We start from the raw sequence: 22,117 nt of genomic DNA, 5'->3' as shown, positions 1-22,117 counted from the left end.
CATACTATAAGTGATTAGAATACTTTAGCAGCAGCACTTGTTCCGTGCATTCATGGAGCTCGTCCATGCCCAATGGCGCACATCTGATACAAGCATACACGCAATATATTATGCCATAAAGACAATTCAGTCACAATAAAAAAAAGTGTGCTTAAGAACTGCTGAAATTGATGAAACTGAGAAAAGTGATCAAGGTGCTCAATTAATTTCATTATTTAAATCAAAAAGTTGATGAAACCAAGGAAAGCATTTTTCGGTCCTCTAAAATTTCAAACTGTAACACGGCGTCAGCTGAAAGCTACCGCACATAAGCGTGCGCACACGAGTTGGACCAGAGGAACCACCTCCCTCCTTGCCCCCCCCCCCCCCCCATGGAAAAAATTCAATTAGGAATTGAGGAGGGGGAGGGAAAGGGGCAAGCCTGCCAAATACATTTATTAGGTTGGACCTGTCCCGTCATAGTTTAAAAAGCAGAGTTACGGACATGCGGGTTTTAGATGATAATGCCCCTTGGCAACGTTTTCTTCTGGATAGTAACGCAAGTATAATGCAGGGAAAAGTGCATGCTGCTGCTTATTGCACTCAGAAAAATGACTATGCCGTAACAATGGTCTTTGCGCGGCTTGTGCAGGGAGGAGAAGCGATGCCCCGACCATTGTGCCTGCTGTTCTTCCTTCTGGTCGCCTGCACGTGGCCCCTGCCACATCAGCAGGTGAGTGCGCGTATCTTGTGCCTGCCCCGTGCTGTGACATGTTCTTGGGTTTGGGTGTGCGCGTCGAGGCAGCAGCAACGGCCACGAAGCCACCCCAGAAAGCAGCACAATCAGCAGTATTTTTCTCAGTTTTTATGTATTTGACTTGATTCTCTGAACGCGAATTCTTTTGGTGATATATAGAAGAAAGTGTAAGCAAATGATTGGTATACTTCTATAAGGCAGGTAGTGGCCAAGTACTGCACCAGGGGGCCAATCCTGCCCTGGTGAGAAAGCGAATTACCGGCAGGTGGTCGCCAGTGAGGCCACACCCCAGACTTCTTTTTCTTCCATGATTACTTTATCACGCATTTTAGGTAAATATACGACGGGGAATGCTCCAGCGTCTGCATTCAAACCGAGATTTGTCATTGCATGCTAGTCGGCTCCGCTATCTCTAAGTGTAGAGTTCTGTTGCTCTTTCTTAGCGCTGTAGAATGCCACCTGACAGAATGGTAATAGCTCGTATTCACCTATATATTTAAAAAAGCAAAGACATAAACTAATACGAAAGCAGCCGAATAATGAGCTGTGGCGAGAGGAAAAGTACGAAATCAGAGTTTCGCTTCAAAATAGATTCGAGGCTCTAAACGAAGTAACCGACGTTAGCGTCGACACAATGAACGACAATCTTACTAGTACCATCAAAGAGTGTGCAATGGAAGTCGGAGGTACAGTCACCAGACAGGACACTGGCGAACTATCTCAGGAGACAAAAAATCTGATTAAGAGATGACAAACCATGTAAGCCTCAATCGCAACCGACCATATAAAGCTAGTGGAGCTTTCGAAACTAATCAATAGTCGCAAGGTGGCTGACATCAGAAGGTACAACATGCAGAGAATTGAGCAGGCTGTAAAAAAACGGCAGAAACCTAAAAGTTGCGACCGTAAACTTGTACATAGGGAAAAATCAGATGTATGCATTTATGAACAAGAAAGGCATTGGCATAATCAATATCGATAGAATAGTTGAGGTGGCGGAGATCTACAGAAAACTTTACAAAAGCCAAAACAACCAGGATGATATCGTAAGAAGCAATAATAGCCAAGAGGAATTCGGCATCCTACCAGTAACGACAGGTGAAATAAGGAAAGCCCTAGAATGAATGCAAAGAGGCAAAGCCGTTGGTGAGGATAAAGTAACAATGGAGTTGCTGAAAGATGAAGAAATCGTAATAGAAAAACTGGCCACCCTATATATAAAGTGTCTCGTGACGGGAACGCTACCAGAATAGTCATTTAATATGATGCTCTGGCTTAAATTTATTGGTTAGGAGTGTGATGAGGCAGCGTGAATACTTGTTTTACATTTATTTATTCGAATGTTTGTCGCCTGTCACAAAATGGGTGAAGCATGCAACTTGTATGTAATCAATTGTGTTCAATAAAACCTTGTACGTTCTGTTCGGTGATGTCCCAAAAGTTGACATATTGTGGATCATAAATTCATGAGCTTCTCAGAATTTCGCGGCAAGTGCCACTTCAGCCAGGGGAGAAAAAATGCGAACATTAAACTACTCCCTGATGTGTTGCGCCAAATTATGAGAACGGTATTCGACAATGTGCAGCCAATGTGAATGTGTAGACTGTTGTGTTGCTACTGAAGCTGGCATAGGTAGTCACATTACTCTGTCATTAAATTAATAATACTCAAACTTCAAAGGTGGCCTGCCCCACTGTGTGTTAATGGCACTGGGAAATCACAATGTCCAGTTTAGCGATTAGGCGACGTACTTTTCAAATATTCACTTTTCAATATGACGACCTGTTGATATGTTATTAGGAACTCTTATTGATAGCCGCGTGATTTATTCAGTTCTACGTGTACTATACAATCCGGCTCATCCATGGATGCAACAACTGCAACTAGTTTTAAGCTTCGAGCGTGAGCAAGTGTAATGCCTCTGACTTGCTTAGCCTCGACGCTTTCTCACCAAGCAGTTCAGGTGTTGGTATAGCCGCACAAGTTCTTAGCACCGAAATGAAAAACCACTACGCCGAATATCACTTTTCGGAAGAGTGGTTCAAACTATGTGTAATAAGATGCCAGCCAAGACCCGCTTTTTTTCATATCTATGGGCGGAAATGAAGAGAAGATGCATGTGTGTTTTTTTTTTTTTTTTTTGTCAAAGAAAATGGTACTGGCATGCAACGCTTACTGGATGAGCCACTGCTCATTTGCACAACAGGGTTGAAGCGACAAGGTTTTATTACCAGAGGCATGGAAGATTTCTCCTGTTCTCGGGTACTCGGGTACTACTCAACGATACTTGACCATCCAAATCTCGTTGATCTCACATGGCCAGGAAGCAAGGTCGATGCAAAGGGAAATAACTTGTGGCGAAATTCGTTCATCAAAGGAAAGACCATGAACTGTGTACGTAGTGTACTTAATCATCAATTTGATAGGTTCATTCTCACATGATTGTTTACGTGGGGCTGTAACTATAGGCTTGTAGAAAACCTTTACATAAGCTCTACTGACCCACATAGTCATTTCGGTTATGTGGGTCATGGAAAGTCAGCGCTTCGCAAGAAAGTTGGCACACAAGATTCAGTTATGTAGCCAAGCTTTCAAATTACTTTGTAGTTCAGGTATGTACAACATGCAACGTGATCTACGTACAACGTAATCGATTTTTTTTCTTCGACGGTACGCTTTGTTGAGGGTAGGAAGGCAGAAAGCCATTAATTCAAGAGCCGGTATCAGAGTAGTGTCCCGCAGTTGTTTAGTTTTACTTGCGACGAGTTTATCTAGCACTTCCACGGGACAGAAAACGTGCTAAAGCGAAATAATCACAGAGGTGTCCTAGTTATAATTTCTAGGAGGACTGCCAGTTCGCCGTGTTAGTAGAGGTTCATGATGAAACAAGCGATAAAAAAATACACACACTCAGAGAGGACACACACAATATTATCTCTGTGGTTCAGTATTAGCAAAAGAAAAAAAAACATGTCACCAATTCCTACAATGTGCGTGCGTTAAGAAAAAAGAAGAAAACAAATGGCAAAGTGCAGGCTCAATGTCACAAAGCAAAGAATGCAAATGCAGGACTTCTAACACTTGAAATCAATGGCAGTAAAGCACGTGGTTTCACCCGTCTCTGTCACCTGTCAACATGTGGTCGACCCTGTGCCATTGGTGCCGATGTCGCAGTGATATCACCATTTATTATTTGCCTTGCTGAGGATACGTCGAAGAATAAATAAGTGATGGTGTAGCCACAGCTGGGGTTAACCTGATAGACCTGGCCGCCGATTGCTTCACGAGTGGCTCTTTCGATGCAGTATGTCTCCCCATGTACGACCTAAGCCAGTCTATCACAAAAAAAACGTAGATGTATAGGAACCGATTCTTTGCTGATCATCCGCACACCTTCGGGAAACGATGCCCCGCCGTGGTGGTCTAGTGGCTAAGGTACTCGGCTGCTGACCCGCGTGTCATGGGATCGAATTCCGGCTGCGGCGGCTGCTATTTCAATGGAGGCGAAAATGCTGTAGGCCCGTGTGCTCAGATTTGGGGGCCCTCCACTAAGGCGTCTCTCATAATCATAAGGTGCTTTTGGGACATTATACCCCACATATCATATCAAATCCTTCGGAAACAAAACTTCTTCTCGGCATTGCTAGTATTACGAAATGATGACAACAGTAACGTTAAAACTTAGGTGCGTTGGTGATCACTTATTACATCTTCCGAACATTCTTGCGAAGCTTCCAATGTAGTTTAACATAAAAGCTTAGGTTGCACGGTGACAGGCATGCATATATAATGCTAATAAAGGAAAAATGACGCTCACGGAGTGATTTGTTTCTGTAATGGAGTTTTTTTTTTTTTTCGTTTTGCACTGCCATCGCGACTTCTCTGACGGGTTCTCTGAAACTGCCAGTGAAAATGCGCGCTATCAGACCCAACGCACGCATTGCGTACGTACGAGTGATTCACCGAAGACACCAGATGTTAAGCTCTCGAGGGAGTGCCGAAAATATTCAGGAAAGGTCTCAAGCTGATCCTGCGCAGTACTTATGAAGCCAGTGTGCAAGCTCTGTGAAAACTTTCGAAATTATTCTTGGATTAACACATTCAGTTTGGGCTCGTCTTGCGCATTTGTACCTGTGTATTTCAACATTGGTAAGGGACACTGCTCCTCTCGATCTCTTGCACCTAATATCACAGCAAAACTTGGCGAAGTACTTCAGCACAGGACCCCATCTGAAAAAGTGCGGCAACACGGCGCAGTAGCTTACTCACCCAAAATTATTCGTCTGGTTAAGAAATTCTCTGGCAATGGTCCAACTCATATTGCGGTACACTTCCTAAACGACCAGATGCATCCAAATATATTTCTTTTTTTTTACTTTTTTGTTCTCATTTCATGCCATATTCATCAGAGTGAAAAACAAAACAAGTAAATTTCCAGAGTGTCTGACTCGTGGGGCCATGACTCCGTGTCTGTCCGTGCCCTGGCACTGGATACGTTCTCATGCATGCCCCAGTACGAAGTGATGGCATCTAAAAATATAATCACAGGGAGCTGCACCGAAGCTCTGGGGGGGTGTCAAAAGGACAAGATGGGGCGAACTTCCGCCGCTCGACTTTTATTTTGCTCCTTTCTTTCGTTCTTTCGCTCTTTCCCTGTACTTTTTTTTTTTTTTTTGCCGGAAACGACTGAACACGGAAGAGTAAAAGAGACATGAAGGCTCTGCAGGCGGCGCGCGTGCGCTGTTGCCGAGGCGCTGGGGGACATTACGTTGAAGAGAGGAAAACGTTGGAAAATTAAAAATAAAAATACTAATAAAGTGCAACCCTTTTCAGCCCCCTTCCCTTCCTTTTTTTTTTTTTTTGCCGGAATTAAGCGTAGCAAATGCGACCTCTTGAGGTGAATGTGCATAACGCCGCCTTCACTCGTAAAAAGAGACGCATACGGCATCTCGTTTTTTATCTCTTTTTTATATTCTGTGTCCGCACTTTTTTTCATTTTTCGCGGTCTCAGAAGCCGCCTAATGGAGAAAGAAGAGACGAGTTTCGCAAAACTGGGCAACCGAGCGTGCAGATGCTTTGCAGCAGTTCTCCGTGTGGTCGGTCTGTCACGTAGCAGCCACCGAGATAGAAGAAGAAGCAAAAAAAAATGTAGACCTGGAGCTGAGAATTGTGCAACCTTGAACGCAGTATAAAGCAAAACGGAAGCGATGACGAATAAGAACGTCGCGCGAGTAGTCGCGATTGAATCATTAATTGTTGTAGGCTGCTGTGCGTCATCCCAGCGTAAATTCACATATCGCGTGTCATGGCTCAGTTTCCGCGTCACGCTCGTTGACGTTGAGAATTTAGGCGCAAAGGAAAAAAAAAAAGACGTGTAGTGCTGGCAGGTGGATTGTTATTCACGAACTTTTTGTTCTCGTCTTTCTCCTACGCGTTAATGTCATAGGAATATTGATTGCATCCCACCCTTTCATCAAGCAAGCTAAGCTTCCTTTTTAACTCACCAGGGACGTTTTTATAGGAGAGGTATTCACACCGTTTAGGCGCTGCGTATAGTGCCTTTGGCACGTCCTTACCCCAGCATTGGGTGACGGAAGTAAGGCTTAAAACGAAATGGTTCTCACCCTATCACATGCATCTAAGAGCACTTGCAAGCGGCATACGTATATATGTATAATGGATATCACAGTAGTCTTTGTATGCAGAGAACGCGGTAGCGATGCACTGCTGCGTGACGCACCTACGCGTCAAATTTACCGGATGCAGGCGTCGCGTAGTAGAACGAGCTGGCCGGTGACCGTTAAGCCTTTTGCGTACTGTCTGCATTACCGCTCGTGTATGTCACTACAGTAGCCCCACAGAGGTCGCTGCGCATTTTCTCCTGTACAGTGGAGGCAGCAGTTATCTGTTCCATCGCAATCACGCAAGGCTCATCGCATGGCGAGACGGCTCTCTTGGATTCCGTATTCGATTCGCCCCGTCGTTTACAACCGCACCATTCAAGATCACCAATTCTGAACTCAATAAGCAAGAGCATTGGTCACTAGTATATAAATTGTGCGCCGCCTGTGGCCTGTCGCAGTTGCAAATGTGCCGGTATACAGGATCGACCTCGTGCGACGTGCATAAAACAGCTGCAAAGACTCGGTCACTTATGCATCTGACCATACAAAGTGTCCTACTCGTCATTCCTGGTGGCATGGAACCAATTGAGTACTGTGCTGCATGCGTGTCAATTTACAGACATGTGCATAAAGCCTACATTTAATGGCACATTTTGAACAAGTTTTCAGGGTCGGATTCACGTAAATCCGAGCCCACGCAATTAGCATCGCGTTGTGTAAATAACGTCATGTTTACATGTTCATTCTGATACAAGGATTATTTCCGACGACTATCATCAGCTAGTCTCCATCTGATTACGGACGTCTGTATAATATAGTCTTTCGCTAACTATCTTTAAAAGTGACTTTCTTCTTGCGGGTGAGTTTCTGATTGTGATTTAACTTCCCAAATGAAAGGACAAAAGTAATGGAGCTATTCCTAATATTCAGTGACGGCACAAAACCAAAGAAAACCTTCCTTGGACCTTGAAATGCAAGTGTACAGCTAGTGTTAGAAATTCTCTGCGTGTCAGCAACAGTCAGAAGTACGTGCCTGCCTAGTATTTTAAACGAAAACTTCGCCTCCGTTGTTCACCGTATGAAGTCAGAACAGCACTACTTGGATCCATCGTGCGTGTACCCTTCAGGGGAAAGGATCGCATTACGGATCAATCAATATTAGGCAGCTTATTAGTGATGCCATTGAGGCACGCTTGCGTGTATACCTCTACAGGAGACGACTTGAGTGGTGTGGCGTCACGAGCAGGTACCCGAAGACGCCAGCAATGAAGCTCACTCACACGAAAAAAAATGCAGACACTCGCAAGCAAAAAACAAATGCAAGAATAAAGAAGATGCGGTAACTGATCATGACGATCAAGGTCGAATGGGAGAAGCAGGACGAGTGCTTGCGTGCTGCAGGAAGTGTGTACGTGTTCTGTCCACCGGCGAGCTACCGATAGGCAGGTCGAGTCTGTCTCGCTTGGCTTTTATTTATTCTTTCCTTTTTTTTCTTGGAGGAGAGGGGCTCACGTTTCTTGAAGCAGCACGTTTGCGTATTTGCAATGCTATAGGATCCGTGTTCCGCATTTGCTTCTATATAATGTGCGCATGTCGCTCACGTATTCTGCTCATACACGCCGAAATTACAGTATTGATTGATATGTGGGGTTTAACGTCCCAAAACCACTATATGATTATGAGAGACGCCGTAGTGGAGGGCTCCGGAAATTTAGACCACCTGGGGTTCTTTAACGTGCACCCAAATCTGAGCACACGGGCCTACAACATTTCCGCCTCCATCGGAAATGCAGCCGCCGCAGCCGGGATTCGAACCCGCGCCCTGGAAATTACAGTACAGGAAGAAGGAGCAACGTGTAACGGTTATAAATAAATATATATATATATATATATATATATATATATATATATATATATATATATATATAATGAGATATAACAGACAGTAATGCCAAGGAATGTACAGGGGAAGTTATTAACATTAATGGAATGTAAATAAGAAGAAAGAAAAGTGGATGAAAAAATTACCAACTGTAAGCAGGAATCGAACCTACGACCTTCGAATTACGCGTTCGATACTCTAACCACTGAGCTATTACAGCGGCACTCCCTCCATCCACTTTTTGGGGTTTATCTGTGAATTTAGAAGTAGGAGCGACAGTAGGAGCGCTGACTGTCGCTCCTACTTCTAAATTCACAGATAAACCCAAAAAAGTGGATGGAGGGAGTGCCGCTGTAATAGCTCAGTGGTTAGAGCATCGAACGCGTAATTCGAAGGTCGTAGGTTCGATTCCTGCTTACAGTTGGTAATTTTTTCATCCACTTTTCTTTCTTCTTATTTACATTCCATTAATGTTAATTACTTCCCCTGTACATTCCTTGGCATTACTGTCTGTTATATCTCATTATTATTGTGTTAAAAACACGGAAAAACGAGCCCTTAGGTATACACTTCTTTCCCTTATTTCATTGAACGAGGGTCTCGTACTGGCAGACTTGGTGTGTTTAGGTTGTATAAGAGGGACAATTAATCAGCTGCCCGCTCATAATAAGTTCACGTGCTACGTGACGCCAAACATGCGCATAAGAGTGTTTTCACACTCGTTGTTTGGCTTATAGATGGCGCTGACTGTCGCTCCGACTTCTAAATTCACAGATAAACCCAAAAAAGTGGATGGAGGGAGTGCCGCTGTAATAGCTCAGTGGTTAGAGCATCGAACGCGTAATTCGAAGGTCGTAGGTTCGATTCCTGCTTACAGTTGGTAATTTTTTCATCCACTTTTCTTTCTTCTTATTTACATTCCATTAATGTTAATAACTTCCCCTGTACATTCCTTGGCATTACTGTCTGTTATATCTCATTATTATTGTGGTAAAAACACGGAAAAACGAGCCCTTAGGTATACACTTCTTTCCCTTATTTCATTGAACGAGGGTCTCGTACTGGCAGACTTGGTGTGTTTAGGTTGTATAAGAGGGACAATTAATCAGCTGCCCGCTCATAATAAGTTCACGTGCTACGTGACGCCAAACATGCGCATAAGAGTGTTTTCACACTCGTTGTTTGGCTTATAGATGGCGCTGACTGTCGCTCCTACTTCTAAATTCACAGATAAACCCAAAAAAGTGGATGGAGGGAGTGCCGCTGTAATAGCTCAGTGGTTAGAGCATCGAACGCGTAATTCGAAGGTCGTAGGTTCGATTCCTGCTTACAGTTGGTAATTTTTTCATCCACTTTTCTTTCTTCTTATTTACATTCCATTAATGTTAATAACTTCCCCTGTACATTCCTTGGCATTACTGTCTGTTATATCTCATTATTATTGTGTTAAAAACACGGAAAAACGAGCCCTTAAGTATACACTTCTTTCCCTTATATATATATATATATATATATATATATATATATATATATATATATATATATGAGGCCTAACAGACCATAACGCTAAGGAAAGTATAAAGTATAGGGGAAGTTATTCGATGGAATCATAATGTAAATGTGAAGAAGTGGGTGAACCGTGGCCAGGAACCGAACCTGCGACCTTCGAATAACGCGTTCGATGCTCTACGACCTGAGCTACCACGGCGGCCATCCTCCCAACCAATTTATTCAGTATATATTTTTGAATTAAACGTGGGAGTGTCAGTCAGCGCCAACAGTAGCCAAGACGGTGAGTGTGGCACACTCTTTATGAGCCTGTTCGGCGTCATCAATAAAAATTTAATAGTTTCGAGGTGTGAGGTTAAACTTCCATATCCCCCCCCTCCTTCTTGGCTACTTTACTGCGTGAAGTATTCTTGCGTAATGTCCGTGTTATGCGTTGTGACATGAATGTGTCTGCGATTATCTTGCTGCTGTTATACTGTTTGGCATTAGGACTATACTGCACAGCATTAGGTCACAGCTCGATTCCCAGCCGCATTTCTATTGAGCCAAACTACGAAAAATCCCGTACTGCTAGTTTGCGTACACATTAAAGAACCCCAGTTTATGTTCAACTTGGCCCACACCAGTTGGCCAAGCTTGATTCAGTGTCATCCCCGGAATCGAATGATTTTGCAGGGGACAACTTGTTTTGGATATGCGTTATATCTCAGGTGCAGAGCTTTGCGAGTTTGAACTCATGTCCTAAATGGACAGGGTCACTTGTCCTAAGCCGTCAACACAATATGCGCCATCTAATTTAGGTTGAAATCACTCATTTGTTTGTTTTCATGCTCTCTGGACCACACGCCGGGTGGAATTTCCAAGTTTGTGTTTGCGCTCACTGTGTTCCTTTCAACTGTCATCTGATATCAGCGCTCGATCAGGTATAAGGCCGAGCCGAGTAAAGCACTGATCACTCAATTTTCTTGAGGCCGGAGCTTATCTCTCGTTACGTGCGCGCTTCTTACAGCTGGCTATGCACCCACCACATTATTCTGAGGCATTCTCCTCAACCAAGTATGCGCACACCGTGGATAGAGTCGATAACCCTACCGCGCGACTGGAAGGTCAACGCGAGCTACAGAGCATCGTGCAAAGAAGGCAGTGCCCATCGGAGTCGATCGACGCGGGGGCGTTTCCACATCGCTCCGTATATATATATGCCCGTATACAGTGGGCGTATTGCACAAAAGGTCAAACTAAAGCGTCACGTAGGTCGGACTGCTGCCATGATTCCACATCTTTATTCTTTTTTTTTTTTCATTTCTACCATCCACGCTCGTGCAAACTTTGCGCTGCGCACAGAGATTTCGGCACGGCGACCTGTTGCCCTAGCTGTTCTTACACTGGCTGTAGCGGAGGCGCACGTGCTTTGCGGCTGGAAACGCGGCAGCCGGCGCATCCCCTCAGTCACCTCGCAAAAGGGTCAGGCGAAGGCAGCTCACCGACAGCCCGCGCAGAACTCGTGGGCCGTTTGACCCGGGCTGCTACCAAAGGGAGAAGTTCTCCCTCCTTCTCAGTCATTCCTGTAAAAAAAAAAAGGAAGGGGGGGGGGGGGCATGGTTAAATAGACAAATTCTTGCGATGGCCCCCACGCATGCACCATCGTAACGGCAGTCATGGCCCGATCGAGGGTCCGCGGTGCCCTGGCAGTTTGTCTTCGCCAGGTTCGTGTAAAGCGAGCTCGGTTATTTGGCCTAAGCGGCCTGTCACGGTTCTGTAATATGATCGAAGAGAGGTTATTTTTCCCCGACAAGGAAGAAAAGAACATCTAAACAAAAAAAAATGGCAGACGACTTATTTACCGAGCTGACCGATCTCGCGCAGCTCCATTAGACGCGCCCGCGGGTAACAAATCGGTGAGCACGACTTCCGATCCGATCGCGAGCTGCCCGTGTGTATTGCTAAATACACGCGAATCGGAAGGCGCGAGAGCAGGGAGCCATGGCGCCAACCACTGACGGAATCAGTGATGTGTGCGTATGGCCAGGAGCACAGATTGCGCGCACCAGATCGCCAGCCGGGTGTACGAGCGTGTATACGCGAGCGTGTAAAATAACCGTCTCACGTTCCGCCGCGCTAGCACAGTTGCTATCGGTCCTCACGCGTGCGTGACTGTATAGGCTAGACTCGAATCACTGCACGTTAATACCTTTGTAGGTCAAACTGACCGTGAAAATGCTTAACCGCATGCTTTATATAGCCCGTTTATCTCCTCGTTTTAAAGTAAATAAAGTCGATATAGGCTTATCGTTGTAAAATGTAGTGATTGAAAGATATCAGCGTTATTCGTGAGTTCATTAAAACGCACTGGATCTCCCGCGATTTATCGAATTTGTCTGGCTTTCGGCTTTCTTTAGGACACACTAATATATGTATATATATATATATATATATATATATATATATATATATATATATATATATATATATATATATATATATATATATATATATATATATATATATATGTGTGTGTGTGTGTGTGTGTGTGAAGAAAGGTATGGAGGTTAACCAGAAAGCAAGTAGCTCCGCGGAAAGCATATTTCAGGCGTTCACCTGCATGGACGGAAAAAGAAGATATCACTAATCACGGAGGTCTCTGCGGTCCTGTTTGCTTGTGAGTGTCGTTACAAGGAGAGGATCGGGGCAAAAAGTCCCCACCAATCATGCGATCACCGCTTTCATTCAATTACCGCTAGGGAATAATATCCTGACCTTCTTAAACCATACCGAGACCTCAAAAAAGTTTGTTGTTAACTTCGTTAGGGCTGCGTAAAGTTGAAAGATACATGATGTTTGGTTTGCAATGTTTCGCTGAAGAGAAAAGAACAAGGTTGATTGCTGAACCAACCCGTATCGCGCCGTCGTGTCGAAAGACGGCTCCACGGCCATTCAGCACCGTCATCTATATAGGTGTGTGTAGACAGGCGAGAAGAAACAGCTCAGGAAAGACGGGTCTCTCAAATTTAGGGTCTGTCGCTTTAGAAGGTGAAGGGCAACACGGTGCTCTGCGTGAAGAAGGAAGCTCGTGGGCCATCTGCGCAGCTACCGGGGTAACGGACGCCCTATCAGTATGCGAGAAGGCGCGTTTCTTTTAAAAGTCAGATTTAGCTTCACCAATGTTTGTTTGTTGTTTTTGCTCTTGATATTCCCCAAATCTGAAACGGTGTTGAAACACGCACGACATGTTTACTACTAGAGTATGACGAGGACAGCGAAAGAAAATATAAACACGAATAACAACAAGGGCGGCGTCGCAACTGCGACACGCTGTCGGATCTAAGAGACTTCCGTGTGCGCGCTGCTCGCGGGGCAAATATTGCGCAGTGCACGCATAGTACGAGAAATGCTGCAAAAAAAGTGGAGACGATTGAAGCTCCTTCCTGCTGAAACTCGTAGGCCATTGCCTATATTCTCGCTCCAACCTGCGATTAACTACAGGCGGAAAAGGTAGCTCCATGTATGCGCGAACAAGTAACGCCTTTTGCGCCTCGTGCCATCACCTTCCTGAAAATTTCATCTGATAAGAACATACCTGTATGACACCGCATATGTTACATAAAAACCCATATTATCGGTTGCGTTTATCAATACTTTCGAAATTGAAATATCAATGACTTTAGTCCGGTCCAGCCATACCATACGGCCAACTTGAAGGTGCTATAAAGAACGAGCTGTAAAGTTTTAAGTTTCAAAATCCATACGAGATAAGCAATCCTGCAATAAGCCCGCAAAATGTGACTTTCTCTTTTCATTTCTCTGTCTCACAGTGAGATATTCTGCGTGAACCATGCCTTATCCGCTTTTTTTTTTTCCTTCCGCTACATGACAGAGGAATTTTCGCATACGTTGGATGAAATGAGAGTAGTTGCGTTCATGAAAGAACCTTTCATACTGTCATTCTAGTGCTTCGTTCTGTCAACACTGTCAACATTAAGACTAACTGCATGACAGGTTCAAAGTTTTTATAGACCAGGGCAAGTGGCCAGGGAACTTTTCATAATTAAAATGCCAATTCAGCCAAAGTGTGCGACTCCCTATACTCACGCCCATGCGATGCCCTCTATAAGGCTCAGTGGGCATTGGCAATCATGCCACCCTATGCGGCGAAGCCTCACTCTGTATTGCCGTATAGGGTTGCGTATAGTATGAACCTTGTGTAGTCTTCGTGATACCGTTTCAGTGCGTGCATTTCCCAGGCGCATCTTGCGTGCGGAGAGAACAGCGAACACACGTCATGTTGACAGCATGCAGTGACTTTCTAACATCATGTTCTGAGTACATACAAATATTGTGTGATTCCTCCATCAAATTATCTCCATAAAAGTTTGCTCGAGAACCCAGTGGTCTATCTTGTTTTCAAAGAAAAAAAGATATAAAAGCAACGTAATTGGATTGTGTGCGTGCAATATGTGTGCATCGTATACAAACTACAAGAAGTAGATTACGACGGCTTCACGAAAGTAATATTATAAAAATATAATAATAATAATAATAATAATAATAATAATAATAATAATAATAATGTTATTATAATTATAATAATAATGTTACTATTATTATTATTACAAAGCTCCATGTCCCAAAACTATCAATACGAAAAACGCCATAAGGAAGGTTTCCGGAAATTTCGACTATTTGGTGTTCTTTAACGTGCACTAACGTCACACAGTACATGGGCCTCAATAATTTTGCCTCCTCCTAAATGTGACTGCCACGGCAAGGATTCATGAAAATGTTAACACAGGAGTTTCCGAAGCAGCTATATCACGAGGATGTTCTGTACATCTATAGTATGCAATTATAACGAAAATACATTGAAATTTTCAAACACAAAGCAAATAGAAACCAACCCATTTCAGAACTGCAATCACGAAACAACAACGAAACATGTCAAATAAGCATGAAAATTTGCAGTACCAGTTGCTGTATTTCAAGATGCATTGTAATACACAGCGTATTGCATCGTGCAGCGTACGGGATGATTAAACACGGCTTCATTTCCGTCTCGCAGGTGTGGGCCAAGGAGATCGACAAGGCTCAGGACCTGCAGCAGGAGGAGACGGCCCACATCCCGGCCGAGCATCGTGGGGGTGGTGGCTACGAGCCTCCCGAGCCGCCGCAGCAGCGGCCGCACCACGAGGCATCAGCGGGGCACGTGGCCGCCGTGCCAATCATCCCGATACACGATCACCATGGTGATCACCACGGTGACCACCATGCGGTTGCAGCCGTGGGACCGCAGGACCCGGGTGACCCGTGGCCATTGGGACGACCAGACATGCCACAGATCAAGAGCCTCAATGTCAAGTGCGAAAAGAACCATATGAAGGTATTCCTCGAGTTCGATCGACCATTTCATGGCATGATCTTCAGCAAGGGACACTACAGCGACCCTAAGTGCGTGCACCTGCCGCCGAACACGGGACACATCGCCGTCAACTTCGACATATTTCTGGGCAGCTGCGGCATGTCCAGTAGCCAGCAGGGTGGCTACGACAACCTCGGCAGTGGCGTGTTCATCGAAGACACCATCATAGTCCAATACGACCCACAGGTGCAAGAGATCTGGGACCAGGCGCGTCGGCTACGTTGCACTTGGTACGACTTCTATGAGAAGGCAGTCACTTTTCGTCCCTTCAACGTCGACATGCTGGACGCAGTGACGGCCAATTTTCTCGGAGACAACATCCAGTGCTGGATGCAGATCCAAGTGGGCAAAGGACCCTGGGCCAGCGAGGTTGCTGGCATTGTAAAAATAGGCCAGACCATGACCATGGTGCTGGCCATCAAGGACGATGAGAACAAGTTCGACATGCTGGTGCGCAACTGCATCGCGCACGATGGCAAGCACCAGCCTATCGTGCTGGTCGACGAATACGGATGCGTAGCGCGCCCCAAGATCATGAGCCGCTTCCAGAAGATCAAGAATTTCGGTGCCTCGGCGTCGGTCGTGTCATATGCCTACTTCCAGGCCTTCAAGTTTCCGGACTCAATGAACGTGCACTTCCAGTGCGTCATCCAAGTGTGTCGCTACGAGTGTCCAGAGCCCAAGTGCGATGGGGACGCGGCACTGGGCGGCCACTACCTGCCGGCACCTCGCGACCCATCGTCGGCGTACTCGGAGCAGAAGGCGCACTTCGTCAAGCCGTCTGAGTCGCAGAAACAGACCGTCTCTGTGACCAAAAAACAAGGCGCGGTCACTGTGTCGACTGACCCGCCAAAAGAGAATCCGCCACCCGTATTTTATAACAGACAGGGTGAGCAGCTGCCAAGCGACAACGACGTGGTGCACTCGAACACGGGCTACGCAATCGCGCACACGGGTGGCATGCCACGCTCGCATGACGCTCGGCGACGCCGGCGAGAGGTTGGGGCCGACGCGACCGACATCCAGACCCAGAAGGTCATTCAGGTGGTGGCGCCGGGAGACGTCGCCTTCAACCTGCCTACGGGAGACAACGACACCCTAGTAGATGTGTACAGCAGCCGCTCCGCGACAGCAGACGGAAACATTTGCATCTCGCTCCCCGGCTTTGCTGCGGGTCTGATCGTGCTCCTGCTTCTGCTCATCGTATCCATGTTGGTAGCCTCGTTCCTCTTCGTACGCGTGCGCCACATTGCGAACAGCAAAAACCACGACCAGATCATCTCCTACGACAGCCCCGAGTTCGTCAAGGTGGCCATCACTCCACAGTGAAGACGTCACGTTTCTCGCCAGTGCTGCGATTCTTGCGTGTTCTACGGATGCTCCCACCGCACAAGCGTTAGCGTGGAACACGCAGGCCCATCGCGAACGACAGGCCGTGGGGAAACGTGAGGGCTTGTGGCGTGAGTTTTGGTGTGGCACCTGCCTCAAACTGAGTAGGAAGAGCAATGCGACTGAGCTGACTGATCTGCTGCGAAAGTATCACTTGGCCAGTCGCATTTAGACTAACATTGTCAAACATAGCGGTGAGGAATAGTCCCTCTTCTTGCCATTGCCTTACGTCACGTGACTAGCAGGCAAGCAGAGCCAGCCAAATGGTTCACGAAAGGAACGCATATGAGGTCACGGCAGTTTTATTTCTTTTCCCCCTCTGTGGTGTCAAATGCCATACGGCCACGAGAATATTATTTGCTTCGGGCATTGCTCTCAGAAGACACTGCATTACGAAATGACATTCATCCATTGCTGTATGCAATTAGGCCCTCATCATCGCTCTTTGCTGCAGATATACAATCTTATAGCTTACATTACTCCCCCTTTACCCAGCTTCTACACCACGTACCTCACAAATGTTCATAAACATTTTTTTTCTGAGACTAGAAGCTGATGCAACCGTTAAATGGGGAGCTGTGCTTTGATACAAAAATGGCAGAGCGAGTTGTAATATTCTGTGAACACAGCGTGTGATTTTTGCAAAATCAGTGAGAGCGTCATAAAAAGCGATCATTTTCTAGAGCTTATAAAGCAAAATGGCTACTAGATATAATGTTGTCTAAGATGTGCGTCATTAGCGCCGTTTTGTGCTCAGGTACGTAGGCAAAGCGTCTCGGCTGTTCTGGAAACAGCGTAGCTGCGTGCGTCAAGTTAAAGACGTCGGCTTCAGTTTCGCAGATGCCAGATCTTCATGCATTCAGGAGAATATTAGTCATCCATTGACTCCCACGCGCCGACGTATGCTTCCTATACACCCCTCCCCCCCACCCTTTTTTCTAATCTCCTTTTGTTGTATAGGCGTCCGATATGGCACGCAGTGTGCGATGCGATAGATTCGCAGTCTTGCCTGTCCGCGCTTCTTTTTTTGTAACATATTTATTTCGTGTTGGTAATACCACCATGATATTTTGTTGTTGCAAGCGTACGCATGTATCCTGTTGTTGAAGTTGATGGACACTAATCGTCAATAGTGTAGCACCGTGGGACCTGGACTCTTAGTTTTACGGCCTTCTTACTTGAATGCATTGTCCCTGAATGTGTGTGTCTGTGCGTGCTTCTTTGTTAAACGCTTTCCTTCTTTGTTTCTCGCCAAGTTTTAAGCCAGCGGAATGTGCGGCAACTTATTTTTTTTTTTTTGCATGCTGGAAAGAAAAGACAACAAGTGCGTGGTTTTTTCGGCGCACTTGAAGGTACAGCCATCCAGTGAATGGACCTTTAAGAGCACGGATTCAGGTGAACGTCACAACAAGGCCCACTTCAGGTGGGGCCCCTCCAGATGCCGGGCCGGAGTTAGTACTACAACTGCATTGCGCCATTCCACGGATTCCAAGCCACACGGGTTTCGAAGAGTCATCGTTGCCCCTGAGCCTTACCAGGCACCCCAAGTTTCTCAATCATTTGCCCTGGCATTCTCTCCGTCCTACACACGTGTGACTATAGACGGCCTGTTATTACCGGTGAAACAACCACCCGAGGATACCGCTTTTGTCTTCGTCTCACGGGGCATTGTATGTCTCTATTCGTGGCGTTATATACAAAAATTGAATGAACACACTGTCCCAGTCACACTTATTTGGTGCGCTTATATTGCCCATGAATGGCTTGTAGAAGGTAAAGGCACTGCACTTGGGTGTGGAAGTTTGTTTTTACTTCTTGAGCAAATGGCGACGCCTTCTCTTCACTGCTAACAGCTGCTCGAAAAAAAATTCATGTTTTTAACTCTCAACTGACAGGAAAGAATAGCGAATCTTTAGCAAGTGTGATAGGGATGACGGAGGAAAAAGTTTCTGCTTCTTTGCCATGCAAGGAAGTACGGGTGTGGTCTTCGAAAAGAACCGCGCAGCGAGTTTTCCTGCAATGTACCCAGTCAACTCACCTTCTATACAGCTTCTGATTTTCTCTTTCTCTTTTTTACCTATGTATCTGCCCATGTTGCACCATGCATTCAAATGTCCTGCGGTATGAAATTTTCTCTCTGTGGTGCTATACAGAGAAGAAAACTCGGCTTGGTGGGAATGATGTTTAAGTTCTTTGTTTTGTTTCTTTTTTTTAAACAGCCGCACGTGCACTTTAAAATGAGTTTGCAAGGTTTGTAACATGTCTAGGTTGTCACAATGCCCAGTCGAGCACTGCTATTTTTTTTTTCGCTACGAGCATACGAAAACACGGTATCTTCTTAGCGCCATGATGTGGTGACGAATGATTTTTAATAAACGTAGAGACAAATGACTGCACTGACTTTTTTTTAATTTTATGCTCCTATGGGCATACGGCTACCGGAGTCACTGTACCCAAGGCACAATTCCCAGACCAACGGAGTTATGCCTTGAACGCCTTGATACGCGCTCTGTAACGTTTGAATCTGACTCCATGCATTTATGTTCGTTGTAGAAATTGTAGAATGCAAGGTAAGGATGAAATGAAAACCTTTGTTTATCTGGTCTTTCAGGCTGAATTTTCGCTGTGTTCTACTGGTGGTAATTAATGTAACACAGCCCCGAATCCGTGCTTTCTCTACTTCTCAGAGTGCGTCATTGCGTAAAGGTCCTCGCGATTTTCTTTGTCAAAAGTTTGTGTGTCTATGTGTGAACACTGAAGCCATTCTGCTTGTTCTTTTGCTGTGAATTTTACTTCTGTAATGCTTGCGTTGGCGAATTTCTCTCATATTTGAAGGATCCAGACCATCGGAAGCGTAAGCTTTTTCACACCTCTGCGCTCCCGTATATTGTGAGCAATTCAAGTTCACCAACTATTTCGGCAGTCTCCGGCCTTCTCTGCTCTTCATGAGAGCCTACTCCAGCGCGCAATGGTCTTGCTGGATTTCTGTAGCTCTTCAGAGGGATAACTGACGCGAACGCTACTAAAACTTCAAAAATCAGAGGAAGATGTGTGTATACAGGCGTCTGACGACTCACGCAAGCAGTACAGTTATTAAGTTACGGTCACACGAGACACAAAAAAGTAGTAGAGATAAAACGGCAAAAAAAAGGGGGGGGGGGGGGCACACCCGAAAGACTAACGGCGTGTATTCGCCTATTTGTAAGTATGCCGTCGTATTTGAGCCATTTTACCTTTCCTAAGTATTAAATAACTCGTCCAAGCAACCGTTTTAACAAAGATTATTCTGTAGAGTTAAGATCCATCGTTGTATGATTCAAATGCGTGGTATAAGTTACTGTGTGGTGCAAAGCCGTTATTACATAATGAAAAGAAATACTGTGTGTTTCTCATTCGGCGCGATGATGGCGCTGCTGTATATAGCAGGTTTTTTTAGGCTGCATAGAACAGCGTCAGCATGTACTTACACTGAACCACAAGCGGCTCGTGGTCACGTCCGATGGATTTCATCCGCGTCATCAACGTGGCCGCGGCGCTGGCGTCGGAAATGGGCCCGCGGCCGCGGATGAGAGCGGGTCCCGAAAAAAAGACGAACCAGCAGAGCGTGCCGACTGCTGCCGCCGCGTGCTCAGCTCGCATGCGGGCTGCGCGAGACGACGTGCGGGTTAACGATGCGGAACGCTCATCCGCTTCGCCCCGTGCGTTCCAATGGGCGAGTTTCGGGGCTAAAGAAGAGAACGGCCCCGATGAGACGCCAGACGCTTTTCTCCTCTGAGTGCCTCTTTCCCTTCGTTTCCCCGAGAATCGCACTGCCTTTGGGCACAGTTGCCCCCTCCTTTCAGCCCTCCCCCAACCCTCCAGCAAATATGTGTACGTGCACAACAACACCAAAGCAGAGACGCCCTCGTTTAAAGCGTGGTACGTCAAGCGCGCGCTCGCCGATGCCGCGTGATTTGGGCGGACGTGCATCGCATTTCACGCACAGGGGCACGAGCCGCGTTGTCAGCGCGCGCGAACGTTGTGTGAGAGCAATGCGACTCGCGATAAAGAAACTATGGGTGCAACGAAGGCTTCGGCGCCTTCAAGTGCATGCTTCAGTGCGGCGGACAGTGTATAAAGCTCATACCATGGCGTCCTCATTGAGCCTAGGGAACCATATGCCAGTCTACCTCAGCAAATTAAGAAAGGCGGTTATACTCCAACGTATCTGAAACAGCAGAATACCACAAATAATTTGATGACATAATGAAATTGGCGCCTGCAGACCATTCAATAATTTCGTGTTCATCGAGCTGTTTTGGCTTGCCAAGTGAATCCTAATGGTCGAGAAGAAGTGATCTCACGTGCTTGATGGCGGTGGTTTTCAAGCACTTGTAGTTCGCGGTTCAAGGGCTATAAATACGAAGAATTCGCAGTAACTGGAACAAAAGCGTTACATTTGTATATAGTTGATCAATGTCATTATAGATTGCTGGTGACAGCAAGGAGAACCACGTGACCAAGACGTCATTGCATAAGCAGCGTTCTTATATTGGCCCGTGAAGCAGCACAGTATGCAAGAAAGTATAGCAAATGCTGGTAGGAAGTATGGTAAAAAATTATTTATAACAAGAAAAAAAGCGGATAAAGAATGAAAGAATATTGCAGTTCATTCAGCAGACGACTTCAACCTTCTCAAGATGCGCTAAGAAATTACAATAGCAATGGTACTGGCACCGGAAAAAATTAGAGGGAAAGAAGACGTGGAGCGCCGTCATCGTGCGACTGGTGTACGCCGCGCCAGATGGTCGACTCCGTGAAAAATGTAGTGCCTCCAATGAGCTAAACAAAGCAAAGAAAGGAAAGAGATAAAACAATTAATGGAGCAGGTTTGTCATGAGGAGGAATGAATCGAATATGCGCTGGCATTCGAAATTGACGGAGGAGAGCGGTTCCTGAGTAGGAAGAAGGCAAGTATACCGGTGACGCAAGAAGCTTCGCTACCAAATATGCGCAGGAACGAACCTGCTCAGAAGAAACGCGGGTCAGCGTATATACAAAGGCCGACTCACGCACAAGACGGTGGACGTGGTCCGGGCGAACGAGCGGCGCTGCAAGTTCACGTGGCAGGACACGCGCTCCTTTAGAAGTCTTACAAACACACTCGTCAGCCCTCTTAGTTACGTCTTCCAAAAAAAAAGAAACAGAGAGCATCCGTCTATGCAGTTTTTCAGAATCGGGCAGATGGATAGCTCTAGAGATAGAAAGAAAAGTTGAGCGGTTCTAAGCCGCAGATGACTCTTCTTACGACCTGCTCTTATTTCCTTACAGCCCCCCTCCCATTTCGCTCTCCTGGTCTGGCGGGCACTTTACGAGAGCTAAACGACGTCGGCGTGCCCTTGGCATTGAGCAGCGCGCGACCACCGGTGGCCCACTCTCTAGTGCGGCAGAGCGCCCAGCGAGCGCGCAAATTGAAGGCTGTACGGCAACCGAGTGACCCGAACTGCTCGCACGCTGGTCAAGATGAGAGAGCGCGCTCCACCGCTCGGCGTGTACTACATACGCCGCGGAATCAGATCCGCAG

General features: G+C 46.0%; 1 protein-coding gene and 3 non-coding genes across 4 annotated transcripts in view; all 4 read left to right on the top strand.

The window, feature by feature from the left end:
• LOC119162198 (uncharacterized) overlaps positions 1-18,945 on the top strand; it is a 79,345-nt gene extending 60,400 nt beyond the window's left edge. Inside the window, exons 2-3 of the mRNA XM_075879229.1 lie at positions 632-712; positions 14,809-18,945. Coding sequence (XP_075735344.1) covers positions 644-712; positions 14,809-16,494 — 1,755 coding nt within the window. The 5' untranslated portion in view covers positions 632-643 and the 3' untranslated portion in view covers positions 16,495-18,945. The remainder of the gene's footprint in view (positions 1-631; positions 713-14,808) is intronic.
• TRNAT-CGU (transfer RNA threonine (anticodon CGU)) lies at positions 8,594-8,666 on the top strand. Its single transcript has one exon. It is a non-coding gene; the product is annotated as a tRNA-Thr (tRNA).
• TRNAT-CGU (transfer RNA threonine (anticodon CGU)) lies at positions 9,050-9,122 on the top strand. Its single transcript has one exon. It is a non-coding gene; the product is annotated as a tRNA-Thr (tRNA).
• On the top strand, positions 9,506-9,578 carry TRNAT-CGU (transfer RNA threonine (anticodon CGU)). The gene has a single exon. It is a non-coding gene; the product is annotated as a tRNA-Thr (tRNA).
• Positions 18,946-22,117: the final 3,172 nt, after the last annotated feature.

The sequence above is a fragment of the Rhipicephalus microplus genome, chromosome X (assembly GCF_043290135.1).
Source record: "Rhipicephalus microplus isolate Deutch F79 chromosome X, USDA_Rmic, whole genome shotgun sequence".
Classification (NCBI taxonomy): Eukaryota; Metazoa; Arthropoda; class Arachnida; order Ixodida; family Ixodidae; genus Rhipicephalus; species Rhipicephalus microplus.
The sequence above is the reverse complement of the archived record's forward strand: the minus strand, read 5'-3'. Positions and strand labels throughout refer to the sequence as shown.